The 16,138-nt window shown below is 41.9% G+C and overlaps 1 protein-coding gene across 1 annotated transcript in view; it reads left to right on the top strand.

The window, feature by feature from the left end:
* The window catches only part of spire1b (spire-type actin nucleation factor 1b), a 31,778-nt gene continuing 15,640 nt past the window's right edge, over positions 1–16,138 (top strand). Inside the window, exons 1-4 of the mRNA XM_041045371.1 lie at positions 1–560; positions 3,332–3,360; positions 12,750–12,974; positions 14,715–14,840. Of these exons, the coding sequence (XP_040901305.1) occupies positions 200–560; positions 3,332–3,360; positions 12,750–12,974; positions 14,715–14,840 (741 nt within the window). The 5' untranslated portion in view covers positions 1–199. The remainder of the gene's footprint in view (positions 561–3,331; positions 3,361–12,749; positions 12,975–14,714; positions 14,841–16,138) is intronic.

Genomic DNA, 16,138 nt, shown 5'->3' with positions numbered 1-16,138 from the left:
CACACAAACACACACGTCTTATGACTGCTGGTACCGAGACCTGAACGAAGCGTGGGGCGGAAACGACCCTCGGTGCGCCGCTCGCTGCTCCTGCTGCCCGGGGAACCGGAGGGAAGCGTCAATGCCTCCAGGTCTGCTTTCACATATTGGCCTGGACCTGTTCTCGTCATCGGGCCTCCTGCGCTGAGATAATGAAAGGATGGCCGAGCAGCGATGCGGGGACCACGGAGGGCTGACGGATGCTGCTGCAGCGACTCGCCGGGATGAGCAGCAGCAGCAGCAGCGTCACCACACGATGAATTTAACGGAGGAAGCAGGAGCGGAGGAGCTGTCTTTGGAGCAGATACTGAGGCTTTATAACCAGCCCATCAATGAGGAACAGGCATGGGCGGTGTGTTACCAGTGCTGCAGGACACTGGCGAAGGGACACCGGAGCAGGAGGAGCTCCTCCGCCGTCGCCGGAGCATCATCTGCGGCTTCTCCGAGGAGGATATCCGGACCGGGGGATGTTAGGGTACAGAAAGATGGGTCTGTGAGGGTGGAACACCAGGGCTGTGAAGGTAAAATATTATGCAATACAGAGTGCACGTAAAGCTGCTGGGATGTAGGCCATGCCATCACTTGCATTACAAATAATGGAGCTGATATGTTGTATTTGTCCTTATGTAAAAGACTGTAACTTACAGACCGAAAATAAATTCCAGGAGGAGAAGCTAGGCCAAAAAAACAGACAGCAACACTTGTGTAAGCAACAATGTAATAGGAGCATTATAGTGGTGCCACAGTTCAACAGTATGACTATAAATAAAATGCATAGGCCTACAGTTGTGGAGGCTTTTTTTTTACATGTTTTTCCTGATCAGGTGCTTCATTTCATGTGAGGATTACTCTAATCTGCAGCCAGTGTATAAGGCTCCATTAAACATGACTGAAAAACAAACAACAACAACTGATAAACAAAGAAATACCTCCTCTCCCACCAAAGACCCCTGCTGCTTTCACTTTCATGGCTCCTCACACTGTAGCGTTTCCACTGAATTTTCATTATGTCCTCCTCTCTGAAGGCATGTGTGTATCATGTGTTTTCATCTTTTATTAAAAGCCTGCCACTTCCCATCGGATCAGGGGTTTTCGTTCTGCTTAATCTGACTAAAGCGTGTGATTAGGCTGCGAGCTGAAATGTGGGCACTGATTTGATCAAGGTGTGAGCTGATTGATGCCCGTATCTGTGAGGAGAAAAAGAGTTGTGATTAGTTTTCATGGAGCAGAGCTTTACTCCTGCATATCTTCTGTATTTTCATGGCCTGATTCAACTGTTCCTAACCACCTGTGACTTAGGAGCCCCTGTTTTTCACTGCTATAAAAATGAGGAGAAGTTAGGAGGAGGAGTTAGAGCCCTGCTGGTATGACAGTAATTCTTTTGCCAAGCCGAAAATATCCCAGGGAGGGAAATGTGTGGCAGCAGAGTGTGCCAAATAAAAAAATCACTGGAATATTCTGAAATTGTCCCTTTAGGGACTATGCAGCACTTTTACGGTGACTTTATTGTGTTTTATGATAATTTTAGTCTCATATGGTAGAGAGTTACAGTTTTTCTGCAGTTGACACTGTATGCCGTGTGTTGATTCAGTCAGTGGGTGTGTCTGTGAATGATAACACGTACTTTAAGCAAACACATTATGGTGTCTTGTCAGACCGAGACCTGGCATGTTGATCTTCTACTGTAATCACATTTGCTGACAGAGTGCAGAGCAGACTGACTAAATGCCTATCTATATATCTGTGTGTGTAATGGACTACCTGAGGGCCTGAGGGACGGGCTCTTAACACAGCTAAAATGTAGCACACAATCCAGATCACTGCTGAGTCAGTGTTATGGCTTTTGAGAAAAGAAATGCAGTTCATGCTTTGTCTAATCAACTTTTATGAGCAGATCTGAGAGGCACAGCTGGGATGACGATGCTGGTTGTGGCCTGTAGCTCTATATGGTTCGAATGAATGGGCTATTTTTAGGAGCATGGAAGCAACCATTGGAGAGGGGAGTCTGGGCTTTTATTCCTCTGTCGCTCATGTTATGTCACATCATGCAAAACGCACATAGACCGGACTGAACTGTTATAGTTCAGCATGTTTTGTGGCATTCGTATTTGCAGTCTATGCAAATATGTCACGTTTGGTTTTTGTAAATATTGGTTCAATAATCACGTTACTGTTTCACAAATGGACATATTGTCAGCATCAGTTTGTGCCACAGTGAATGTGAAAAATATTACAGATACACAGATTTATCCATTACTTTTAGTTAGCCTTTTTACCATTTATCCATTACTTAAAGCTATTTCCAGCAAATGTCCATTACTTTTAGATGTATGTCTCAGCTTGCTTACTAATCACACACTTCTGTTAACAAAATATGTGATGTTCAGTGTCCATCTGCTTTGATATTTGGATATGGTTTTTAAAACAGGTTCTCTCTTCTTCATGTATAATGCAGACAAGGTCACTGATGTAAATAATCAGATGAATCTGTGGCCAGAGTTTTAAGGATATGGGGCTTGGAAAGCTCTCATCTGTTCAAAACCACGTCTGCTTATGATTATTTTATTCAGCAGTTCATCTGCTTGCATTATATCTGAATCATCATAGGAAAGCAGGACACTTTTAAGAACCTTGGTAAATGTTTTTGTGTCATGCCTTGAGACTGATAGATTTAATTTCATGCTTCTGATATCCCCCCCCAAGTGTTTTAGTATCATTAAGGAATCTCATTTGATTATCTGCTCGTCCTGTTTGAAGTACACACAGACACACACATCACACATCTGCACCATAGAGCTGCATGGCATTCAGACCTGCTGATGCAAGTGAAGGTCATGAGATGATTCCAGAGCCGTTGTGATGCTGCATTACTGCGTGTTACAATACAAAACAGCCGTTTGTTGAGAGGGTCATCTGTTAGCGAGCTGTTTGCTCATGAAGTAAGAGCTGGGCAGATGTAGCCTGGAGTAACATTAAAGTGGGTCTTCTGTTTGAAGGGAGTACATTCATGCGTCGTGGCTTCTCGGGAGTAGTTTTGTCATCATCAGTCACATGCTACGGAAACTACGAAAGTAATTCTAAACAAAATAGAGCTTTTATTAAAACTGGCCTGGTGTAAAACTGTGTAAGGTTCTGGAAATAAGAGAATACATAACGATACATACAGTATATCTACACCATAACTGAACAATGTTACATATGCAGCTTTACATACGTTTATGTTTGTAAGCTGCTTTATGAATAGGCTTACATCTGCTGCTTGTCATAACACTGCTTTCTTGTTTCCCTGCAGGTAAATACAGCCCCTGCACACCAGCAGAGGTGAGTAACTCCACTGTAACTCTGTGTTTCATCATCACAATGTCTGATTTGAACATTATGTGGCCACATTTACCTTAAAATTAATCAGAGTATGTGCTATGGGTGATGGAGGACATTAGAGCAAATATGAAGGAAATGGTAACGTGTGCACTTTATGTGACTCTAAACCAGAACTTTGTGTTGATTTGCCTACTGTGTTTTGGCAGTGTTTACTTTGTGTTATTGACATGCAACCGAGTTGCTAGGTGGGAAAAAGAAAACAATGTGCATGTTTAAAATGACTACTTTGGGCGCATGAAGGAATTACATGGGTGTAATTAGTTTCGCAGCAGTATTTGCAATGTTTTTGTTGATTTAAAAAAGAAATCTTAGGGAATGCAGGCTGGGAAACTCTAGTGTTTTTGGAAAGGAACCAATCAGTCAATTAACAAGATAGTTATGAAGGGAAATATATGGTTGTACAAAAAGAAAATGGCAGGCTTAACCACAATAACGACATGACTTCCTTTTTAAATATTTACCTTCCACAGTTGGTTACATTAGCTAGTTACAGTAAGTGAGGCAGCCAGTCACAACAACAGAGATAGAATTAAGATTAGAGTGGGCGTTCTGCAGGATTATTCCAAGTGCAACCAGTGTCGGATAGCGCTGTGGTTGAAACTGTCATAAGCCATCGGTTTATGATGTGTTAATCCTGCAAAGCAGCTGCTGTGGCTCCCTCACTGCTGATCTCACACCTTTAACAAATGAAACATGTTCACATGTATTTTTTTTTCCAATAGGCAGTTGGTTTGGTTTTAAACTAGACCAGACACAACATCACACAGAGAAAAACTTTGCAGCAAGAGAGTCAATTCCAAGAGTCAGAAATTTAGTCTCCAATGCAAGGTCACATCAGGTTTGCTAACATCTTGATGTTATGATTATCAAGGACTCATGTTTCATATCAATATTATATGTAATTTTCTTGAAGTTGCAGCAGCTAAGATTCTGACTTTTAGTCCCTATGGGTCAAAGTTCAAAAACACAGGATCCTACACTTCCCATAATCCAACTCATCTTAAATACCTGCACCTTTCAAACTCCCTGCCAGTGTGCAATGCATGCAAAATCGTTTTCTGTTCTAAACTTAAAGCATCAAGCCCTAGCCCAGGAAAAAAAATAACCATCAGGGTTATTTTCCCAGACTTGACAAAACTCCTTACAGCTACAGAATGTATCATACTACTGTTTCCACAGGCTGAGCAGGACTCCCCATGATGACTAAGCTAATCTTAATGCGTCCTGTGGAACTTAACTCTGTTTACCACAAGCCAGATAATCTGAAAACAGCTTATTCAGTGTATCTGTATCTGTGTTTATGTTGACTGCTGGTTACACATTTTTAGGAGCCATGACAGATAAATGCTTTCCTTGCGTGTGTCTCCGCCTCCCGTCTTTCGGCTTGCGCCTTCACCCAGTCATTTTCTCCACCGGCCCCAGAGCTCCCAGCTGGCTTCTCTGATTGACTGGTTGGAAATGTCACACAGCGAGGCCTCTCGTTTGATGAGGAGACGTTTTGGACCTAATTAAAGGGCTACCTAAAATTGTCCCTCCTCCACACACATTCTCTCTGTACTGTCATCAACGGCTCTTAATTGTCATTATAGCTTGTGAAAAAAGATTTTAGGAATGTTTTTTTTTAGAGAGATTTTGTAGATGGAATAATTTTAGTCTGCAGAAACTGGTGGTTTTGGCCTGAAAATATTTTGTGTGTGTGAGAGTGATGTTGCACATTGACTGAGGATCTTTTCCCAGTTCATTAGAGACAGCACGCAGTTGTTTTCAGGGAGTTCTGGGGTTTGATTGCTGTGTAATAGAGCTGCGATAACAGATGGACAGTCAGTGAATAACTCAAGCACACACACACACACACATACACACAGTTGGCTGTAGAGGCAGAGAATGTGAAACTGTATAGACAAATCCCCTCTAAGCAGCTTTGCACTAGAAATGAGTTCTCACAATACAGTGTGTTACAGACTGGCTGACAAAACTACTGGCTAAGTTTTTCGAGCTACTTGATGCTTGACAGCGTTAAATCCTGCGGCAGAGGCGTTCTGCTAACATACAGTGTGGAATTAGCTCAAAGTTGAATGAACGGGAACACATGTGTAGCCATGGCTGACACATTGTCTTGCACATGGCTTCAAACAGCGGGAACTCTTGCAAATGATGCGGCTGTGAATGTCAGATGATGCTGTTTTCACCAGAGCCAATGAACCGTGCTCCTGGCACGGCATGGTACGGCATAAGGCTCTTAATAATCGCTATGGTTAAATGCACTTCACTGATATTTTTAGCAATTTTATGTGTAATCACTCAAATATAACAATTTTGTTCTTCACCTACACATTCCTCTTTTTTTCCTCTTGTGGGAAATTAGCTGATGACCCCTGTACCTGTGCCAGCTAGAACACCTGGTCCTGTGATGTGGGGCAACCTCAGAAATGTGTGGATTATGCTTCATCCCATTCCCCTCCGTCAGAGTCTAACTGTGCATGCTCTGTGCTCTCTGAATGGCTTTGAAGTTTGGAAAGGGATTATTCTCTAATGTAAACAGAACATTCACTCAGGAGTGATGAATGTTTGGTAGATGGCTTTCCTCAGCTGATATAATGTACTTTTGTTTTTATGATTCCTAAGAGAGCAGGAGAGACAAAGGGAAACTACAGAGCTGGAAAACTGTGCGTTCTTCGGTTCAAGTGATCTCTCTGTTCTGTACGTGAAGTTATGTGAGTTCTACGTCTGCTAGACAGCAAACCAAAGCATCCGCGGTCAGTCATATGACAGTCAGAGGTCACGACGGTGGAGTCAGGCATAAGAATCTGAGAAAGGAATCTCCATCAGCCTTTCTTTGTGCCTCAGAGGAGATAACCCACACTTTTTTTTCTGTTACAATGAATCAACTCATACTAGGGTGCAGTATCATTATGGGAATGTTTTTTTTAAACATAAACAGTGGACAGTTCAACAAGTGGACTGTCAGTCTTCATTACTCAGTCAATTCTTTGCTTTCAGCTGATAATGAACACTAATGTAATGATGATATTGACAGGATGATGCTGACTTTGCAAAGTTCAGTCCTGAGTTCTTCTGCTGACCACTGTGAGGGTTCAGTGGAGCAGCTGGGAGTTAAGCACGTTGCTTAATTACTTTATTATTATGACAAATATGCTTCTTTGCTTTCTTGCTGAGAGTCAGATGAAAAAATGGTATGATACCGCTCACATGTCTGCAAACACATACAAAATGAGGCTAGAGCCAGCAAGGGATTAACTTAGCATAGCAGAAAGAGTGTAAACAGAGGGGAAACAGCTAGCCTGGCTCTCTCCAAAGTTCAAAAATCCACCCACCAGCTCACTAATTCATATTTGATCTTGTTTGCTTAATCCGTACACAAAATGTGTATGCAAATAAGAATTTGTGCTTAGATTTGCTTTTTATTTTTATTTTTTTGGTGGGGGCCATTGACATCCTGGACTCTTATTGTTACCATGAGGTAACCAGCAGGAAGTCACTGGCCCAGTCATCTTGTTGTTTTTATCTGTTTGTGTACAGATTAAACAAACCAGATAGAATGTGTTAAAGAGTAAAGATTAAGAGGCAGACCTTTCCAGCATGTAGACTGGAAACAAGGGGAACAGGTGGCATGAAGACTGAGCTAGACTCAGTTCTCATATTTACTACATAGACATGAGAATGGTGACAATCTTCTCAGCTGCTGTAGTTATTCACCAAAAAACCTAAATAAAAATATTTTCCAATGTGTCAAACTTCCCTACAAACAAAGAGATGCAACTTCAAATTGATGCTAAGACAAAGAGTCAGTTTATTCTTTTATGACTTTTAGCTGCAGTCTATTTCAGTGCATTGATCAGGAGTTAATGTGGGTTGTGCGTAATTTATCTTCATAAGGACGAGACTATGAAAGGCTGCACTGCTCGTTACTGTCACATTTGGAAACCCAGGATGTGTTGTGAAGAATTCAAATGAAATGGCACCAGATGGACTGATCCTAGATTCCAGGTGTAATAAATAATGTTTTGTAATAACACAATTCATACTATTAAAGCTTTGTTTTAGTAAAATTGCACTTAGCTCAGTTCCTGTTTACTCTCACTGCCATGACCTAATCCCTGTGAGGAAATATAAATGTTTTAAATCCCTGCGTTGTTTCTACAATCCTTTAATTCTAACCAGTTAGTGCTGATTGTGGTAATTCTCTGCTGGTTGCCTAACAATGATCGATGGGAGACTTTTGCATGCAAAATAGATCTAATAGATTTCTGTTAGTGTTTAGTTAGCTCTGGTGTTCAGTCTGTGAAAATGGCACAAAGCTACTTTACGATAACTACTTTGATTCACAGTGTGTAACAGCTGGTGTCCTTGTCTGAGTCCACTAAGTATCCACTGCTGACCATAACGTCCCACTGCCAGATCTCCAGGCCTGGTCTGCTCGTGTGATCCTCCCTGACCTTCCTCAGTCAGACAGTGTCACAAACTTGTTTCTGACTCATCCCATCGTTCATTCATGGATTTACTCCTCCCGTCCCTCTCATTAAACTTGCACCACTTGCAACTTACGAAGTTGGATTTCATCATGTGTATTAGTAACTGGTGCTGTATCAATGAGACGACACCCTGTACACCCACAAACTTGTTTTTACATTTTGATTTTTGTATGGATTAATTAACAAGATACAGCCTGTTAATTAGTGAGCTTTGTAAGTGCAGGTGGATAGGTGGATTTTGTTATATTTTTGTTATTTGGACAGTCAATCCAGCTGTTTCCTCCTATTTCCAGTCTTTGTGCTAAGCTAAGCTGATGGGCTGCGTACTCCAGCTTCATACACCTGCAGACACAAGACAGTGTCTTTTCAGTGGACATTTTTATTCTTATATTGGACTTAACTGTAGAAAACTGTATGTTGCAAACAGTGAATGCATGGTAGCAGACATGTGGACATATTGAGACAGCCGTATTACATAATGTTCTAAACTAAGACAAAGGCTAGATATCACATGTACTCTTGTCAACATGAGGCTCTGTTGTCATATCATATTCTGCTGGTGTGTGGGCCTAAGACCTGAGGTCATGTAGTACAGTTACTGTTGATTGTGACATAGTGTCGTCTTTGTGTGCAATTGAAGAAGAGTTTTCTATGCAGCCAGTAGGCAGATAACTTACAGCTGCATTTTTGAGAGAACGGTCATGGCAGATGTATCCACACAATAAAGACATAGTGTGAGAAATGGAATAAAATAAGGGTTAAAGATTTGGTACTAAACCTAATCTGTCTTATCATGGAGCCACAGTCATTGAGACTAATGAAAAGTTCAGCTGAGGTTAAAAGCTGTTTGCAGGACAGCAGTGATTAAGAGGCTTTGGGGGAAAAATGTTAAAAAAAAACATTTCAGAGTTCGTCACAGTGGTTTTTGTTTTGTGCCCTTTTGACCAGCGTACCTCCGTCTCCGTGACAAGAATGCTGAAATTTAAGCCAAACTGTTTGATGTTGCTCTTGCCTGTGATGATCTCCTTTGGTTGACATCTTCATCCTCCTCCCACTTTTCTTTCTCTTTTTCTTCTTCTCCCCACCACTTCCTCTCTTCCATCCCATCATTTCTGCTTGGTCGCCTGGAGGCCTGGGAACCAGTCAGGGAGACTGTAAAGAAGAATGGAGATGTGTTTGCTTCAGCCTTCATGTTCAGATGTCTCACAGTCACAGGGACTGAAATCAGTCATAGTTTGCAGTTAATTATTTGTGAAGAATGAATAGGAAATGACTCCATTAAGCTCATTCAGACTTGAGTGACAGCAGCAACATAGACAGAGATTCTGTTTCATGCCTTATGGTCATTTATCAATAGAACAGTTATTGTGAACATTAAACATGGTGCATAGTTTTCATTACATTAACATCTGTGATGATGATTCATTGTTGTTTAATCAAGTAGTTGCAGATTATGTGAGTCCGGGAGACATGGATGTAAACTGCAACTCGACTGGTTGGTGGAGGCGTACAACTGTGAGGTAGTAATTCTAGCTGCAGATTAAATGCTGTTTCAGCCCTTGACTGAATTCTTGAAGGTGTGACCAGTTTAGATAGACAGGTAAAGCTGCAGATAAAAAACAGGAGCTTGAAAATCCACATGCCTAACACATAAAACCATTAGCTGCTGGGTAGGGCAGCACAATCCACATCTGTCACATTTTCTTCAACATGCGTGAGCTGTCTGCTGGGGAGGTTCTCAGTGACAGCTTGCGGTTATAGCAGGTCCCTGGTGGGGTGTATTTGCATGTGCAGGCGTTTTTGTGTGTGTGTGTGTGTGTGTGTGTGTGTCTGCACGGTGTCATAAACCAGTGGGTGTGGTAGATCTCAGACAAAGAGGTTGCATTCATCCATTCCCCCCTGAGGAAACCCATCTCTTACGCACTGATGGGGAGGAGAGGAGGACTGATCTCTCATATGACTCCTCCTCCCTCCGTGAGTGTCCATCGATCAGCCCTTGATCTTCATGTCAGCACACACACACACAAACACACACACTGTGATTCTGTTTCTCGCCCTCCTTGACCTCTCTGATCCAGTGACTTTCAGCATCTCATTCACTGCCTCTTTTTTCCATCTCCTGATACATTTCTGTCACTGATCCTTATATTTCTCCCTCCATCCCCCCACTGCCCATTTTCTCACAGTTCCTTTTCCCTCAGTGGTTTATTTACTGTCTCCCTCCACTCTTTTCTCTGTGCTCAGGGCTGCAGAATAATCCCCAGTGTGATTTCCCACTCTTGTCTTTGGTCTTGGCTTCCACATTGCAGCCTTTATCCACCATGACTCTCCATTTCCAGGACAGTCTGAGTGCTATAACCGAGCACAGCATCTGCTGATGAATATGCAGCTATGGAGTAAAGCAATTTTGACACATTTTCTAAAAAATCCTTATAGTTATCACTTAATAATGAGCAGTGATCGTGTTTTTTAAAGGATTGGTTGCACAGAAAGCAGAGTGATTCAGTGTGTTGACGTGCTGGTGGAAGGCTCCTTGTGAGAGACCATCAAACTCACATGTTCCATTTCCCAGACTTTTTACCACAAAGATCATAATGGAAATGCTGTTGCTCTCTGATGACTCTTAAATCCTGGATGTAAAAACAAGAGCATGGTTTAATGAAGGATTCCTTTATATTTGGCCAATAAACAGAACACACAGATGTTATACTCTGCAAACCTAAAATCCCTCTGTTTGAATCTGTTTATTTTTCTATTTATACATGGAAGCTGTCTATCTTGGAGAGTAAAATGTGTTGCCTATACTTTATATTTGTTCATATTACAGAAATATTGAACTTACATTTGTTGTGTTTCCAGAAGTGTGAGTCCAAATGAATACTAATGTTGTGCTGTGTCTGCTGGAAGTTTGATCCAACACTGAACCGAGCAAACAAACTGACAGCAGTGGATCATGCTGCAGGAGTGATTTGAGGTTTTTAACCCTTTTGGTACAGTATGTGTATCAACTTATAATAACTTATAATAGCCACCTTTCAGGTGTAGCGGAGTGACCCCTTGTTGAGTCATGAGTCACCATATTACAGCTGTTCAGCTCAGGCTTGACACACTAAATCGGGTCATATTACATAACAAAGACACACAATCCATATATATATATATACATAGTATACAAAGGATGTATTCTTCACAAATGAGTGTCTTGTTTGCGTAAAAGTCATACACATAGACTGTATAAGACATGGACGTAGCACCCGTGACGTCACGCATTGGTTTCGGGGAGTCGGTTTTGTGACCAAACCATGGGCATTTGAGCTGCGCCTGATCTTGGATTTTAGTGGGAGTGTACGTTCCATACATGACGAAGAGGCGGTTGCTCTACGGGTCAGCCGGATGAGAACCCGGCCACTTAGCTCGGAGCAACAGCGCTAGCCTAAGGCTAATCAGCTAGGCTAACAAGCTAAGCGGCAGCTACACGCAGCTACATCCACCACACGACAGAGATCATAATGTTGCTGCTGTGTTTTAAACATGACTGTTTCAGATAGAGAGGTTTTAGGTGGAGCTGCAGGGTTTGGTGGAGTTGTGGGGGGAAATTTATTTCTAGCCTATTATTTAACTGTGAAACAATCATTTCATATTGATAAAATATATTAAAAAGTTAAAAACATTATTGTTGTTATTATTATTGTCATTATTATTAATGATAACGATAAAAATAATGATGATAATATATTAAAATGTTTAATATTTAATATTTACCGGTTTTCACCGCTGCCTCCACCCACTATACACTTACAGTTACAGCAGCCGCTGACTGACGGAGCTGCTCTGTCCATGTAATGTCGGACTTTTTAAACAGAAAAATGAGACGAAATAAAACTGTAGCCTAGTATTCCCGCAATAAACGGACTCCGAGAGCACGGAACACACCGCAGCAGCGTTCCTAACATTAGCTGCTCCGGTCCTCTATCTGTATCAGCAGCGACCATAAGTCGGCAATTAAGTCACAAGCTAACGGCAAAATATGCTAATACATGCTAATTAGTGCAAACATCCAGGTAAAATAGTGAGAAATGTACTTACCGAAAAAACTACAACACAGACTCCTTCGACGGTCGGTTAGTACAGTCCACACTACAACAAGCCATATTGTCACAAAAACCTATCCGAACATTGGCAAACAAACACGGACACTGTCAACCGCTAGAGGTAGCCGGAGGTCTCTGGATGTAGCCGGAGGCCTCTGGATGTAGCTGCCTAGCCCAGCCGATGCTTTAGCAAAGAGCTAACTGTCAGTGCCTGTCTATGGACTGTCACTCAACGTAACCACGTCCCAATTTATTAAGCCTAAATAACACTAAAACAGTTGTGGTACAAAAAAATTCACCCCCCTCACAGTGTTCATGGAGGTGGAAACTATCAATAGAGACCAAAAACAAAAAATGTACCAGGCTGTAAATATGTTTTTTAGGCGGTAAAGTTGGCCATTTTAACATTGGGGTCAATGGAGAATTGCTCACTTCTGGAGCCAGCCCCCAGCGGCAGCTGAGGAACTGCAGCTTTTTGAACGCGAAAGTGATCCTCACTGCTGAAACCTACAACTCCCCCCTTGGTCATACATCAGTTTTTATCGTCAGATACCATGAGGTAGATTTTACTTACAGTTTGTACAATGTGCTTTGTAAGTTATTAACATATCTATCTGCTTTTAATAATTATAAATGGAGGTAACACTTGCAGAAATGATTGTGTATATGGAAAACTGTCACAGTCTGTATAGGCACACTGCAGATCATGTTAATATTTTTTTGGTTGTCTCTTGTTCTCTCTCAGGTGATTGAGTCTTTGGGCATCATGATCTACAAGGCTCTGGACTACGGGCTGAAGGAGAATGAGGAGAGGGAGCTCAGCCCTCCCCTGGAGCAGCTCATCGACCTCATGACCAACATGGCTGACGCCTGCCCTGACGAAGGTTACGAGGCCACGGAGGAAGAGGATGAGGGAGAGGATGACCCTGACGACATCTCTAGTGTTCACGGCTACAGAGATGTCCTCAAGGTAGGTACCATAACTGAGGAAGTGACTGTGGTTCTCTCTACTGCTGTTGTCTTGCCCGTGGTGACTGTTTAAGCTTAAGCTAAGTGCCATAGCTAGCTAGCTAGCCATTTTGATCCATCATTTTAGTGTCTTTTGTTTTGATTTTACATCCCACAGCTTTTTTTTTTTTTTTTTTTTTTTTTTTTACTTTTTTTCACTCTCATCAATAAAAGTCTAGAGTAAAGCTTTAAATGGAAATGCAGTTGTTGAGGAACCATAATGCACTGCAGGATTCCAGGAACAGATCATGTTAGAGGTTGACTGTTCAGGAAACGTTGTGTGTGATAAAATGAAAATGTGAACACTGAACTCTGAACCAGCCTCATCCTTGCTGGGAGTCATGCTTCTCTGTTGTCCAATGGAGCAGCGAGTCACTGTGTCAGCCCTCACATGGCCTCATACTGTTTACATAATGACCACAAACCCAGTCACACACGCAAACACACAGCAACACTGCCCTCCAAGAAGATGCATCGGAGCAGTGCAGCACACACTGTCTAGCTAGCTGTCAGTTTGAATCCTTGCCTCTGTATTTTTCCCCTCAGTCCATTCACTCTCTGTGCTCCCTCAGTTTACCTTTTGTCCTACTGTACTGCTCCTAGTTGACATCGAATAACCCATAAACTGATTTTAACTTAGAAAATTAATAACAATAACATTCATTTACCCTGGATACAACATTTTCCCACACTTATGAAGTGATGTGGGCAGGATAGCTTACGGAGAGATGGTTGTCTATTATTTTCTGTGTTTAGTGAAATTCACTCTTAACTGGAATGCAGTCTAGACAAAAGGACGCCAAGAGCATGCCGAGCATTAACCCAGTGTACCTTCTGTTCCTCTGAGAGAGAGAGAGAGAGAGAGACAAGGACATATTCTGTCACTGCTGTTGGTGTGTGTGTGTGTGTGGGTGTGTGTGACAGCAGCCTGGCTGACCTCAGGCATAGCTGTCTTGTGTATTGTATTCAGCAGTCAATAACAGTTGTTTACAAAAGTCTGCAAATGTTTGTGGGTATTTTGCTTTTATGCAGTGTCGCTGAGATCCCTGAGCGAGGCATCACAGTTTGACAAAACTGTCTCACATCTTTGAGGTGCAGAGGAGACTTGGCCCAGTTTAGCCCAGACTAGAGAAAAATAGGGGATAAGTTTACCCGAGAAGGCTTTCTGTGGTGTTGGTGTAAATTGAAAACATCTGAATCAACAGTCTGTTGATTCAGATGTTTCAGATGTAACCTGTATTTATTCCTTAATTTAGCTTAATGTGCTGTGATACAGGAAGTGCCCTGCAGTCCCTTTTGTTCTCTCCAAAGCAAGCTGAGTCACTGCTGGAGAAGAGTAACCTCATTTGACCAGCAGTTGGGTTTTAGCACTGTTGGCTGTAACAGGCCAGCATGCAAATTAACCTAAGTAATCACATTTCATATCATGCTGGCTTCTGTGAGATGGCTTCATTTTCTTCTGTGCAGACTGGACCCTGATAGTCACCCACGCCAGCCTGTCATAGCACCTGTATGGTCACCAACATGCCACATCACACATTTAGAAAGCTGTTCACATTTATTTACTGAAAAAATAACATGGATATCGATAGCCATTGTGAATTCTCCTCCATCACTTCTCTGTAACGTTCATAATAAATGCAGCTGTGTGAACTGTGAACTGAGATGTCTCTTTCTTTGTTCTTCACTGTCTCCCCTTCAGCTGTGTACAGCTCATCTACCCAGTCTATCGGACGCCCCCAGTCACTACCAGGCAGTGTGTCGGGCTTTGTACACAGAAACCAGGGAGCTGCGCACTTTCCTGGAGAAGATTAAGAGTGCCAAAGAGGTGGGTCCTTATCATCATCATCATCGAGGCTGCAGGCTCACAGAGCTCTTTTGTCAGGCATTAGTTGCAGTTTAATCCATCAGACATGTGTTTAGTTACACATTATACAGCTGATATAGGAACATTATTTCAAATACCAGTCTCATTTAAAACACAACCTACACTTCCTGCATATGGGGCCCCTCTTTAGTAAAGGGTTATGAGATGATTGTTGAACTTTACACAACCCACGAAGGACATAGCAAGGCATCACTTCAGGAGATTTAGCATGTGACTGGAATGAACAGTAGCATGTAATAGGCATGACATAACAGAGACGCACAGAGACATGAAGACAGCAGTCAGACAGCCATGTTTCCTGTGTGACAGAGCTCATAGAGAAAGGCATCCGTGGTAATGACTGTGTATAAAGAAATGAGCGCACACATCAGTGCACATCCTATATCCCTCATGCTGTGACTAAATACCCAATAACTCTGACTCACAGTTTTCACTAACGTCTTCTCATCGTTTTTATGCATCACTGACACATGTTTTAGATGGTTTACAACTAAGTACGAACCCAATTTTAAACAAATAGTTTAAATCTTTTGACTATGATATCCAGGGTTTTTATTCCATTTAGTTACCTAACACATCAGTTCCACCTCAATGTTAATATTAATATTTGAGGGGTGTTTTTGATACAAATTTTATTGAATGAATTTAAGACAGACATTTGCTCCTGACAAAAGCTGCAGTAGCTTAAAGAAACCTAACACATCCTTAATTTATCATTTAATTGTTCATCTATGCATTTTCTATTAGTGAACAAATTTGTTAACATACATGCCAGAGGTTTTCCCATCCCAACATGCTCTCAAAGTATGTAAGTTTCATGGTCACATGATGGTAAAAGAGTTGTTTCACAGGATTTTTCAACGTGGCAAAGGTTGGAGGAAAAAGACAAGTTTATGTAGTGTTTCTTTTTATGACATGAAAGTGGTAAAACTTGACCATAGTGAGTATCAGCACAAAACAGCAGCCATCAGCAACTTTGATATAAACTGGCCAAGTTGTGCATAACTAGCGTTGTAGTGCCGTAACAGTCCGAGGCAGCCTTGCTCTAACATCCTGCTGGCTGACAGGTTGAACTGGGGCAGTGTGAAGAAGGAGTGACATGTTTGATGTGCATGTCAGACACAGATGACATGTGGAGACATGCTGACTCTCACTCTGCCAAAACTACTCAGTTCAGGTTCTCAGAGGAAAAAATTCAGAAAGGCATGATAATAAATAATCACGTGTGAGGGGTCCTG

Source organism: Toxotes jaculatrix, chromosome 8, assembly GCF_017976425.1.
Source record: "Toxotes jaculatrix isolate fToxJac2 chromosome 8, fToxJac2.pri, whole genome shotgun sequence".
NCBI classification, from domain to species: Eukaryota; Metazoa; Chordata; class Actinopteri; family Toxotidae; genus Toxotes; species Toxotes jaculatrix.
The sequence above is the reverse complement of the archived record's forward strand: the minus strand, read 5'-3'. Positions and strand labels throughout refer to the sequence as shown.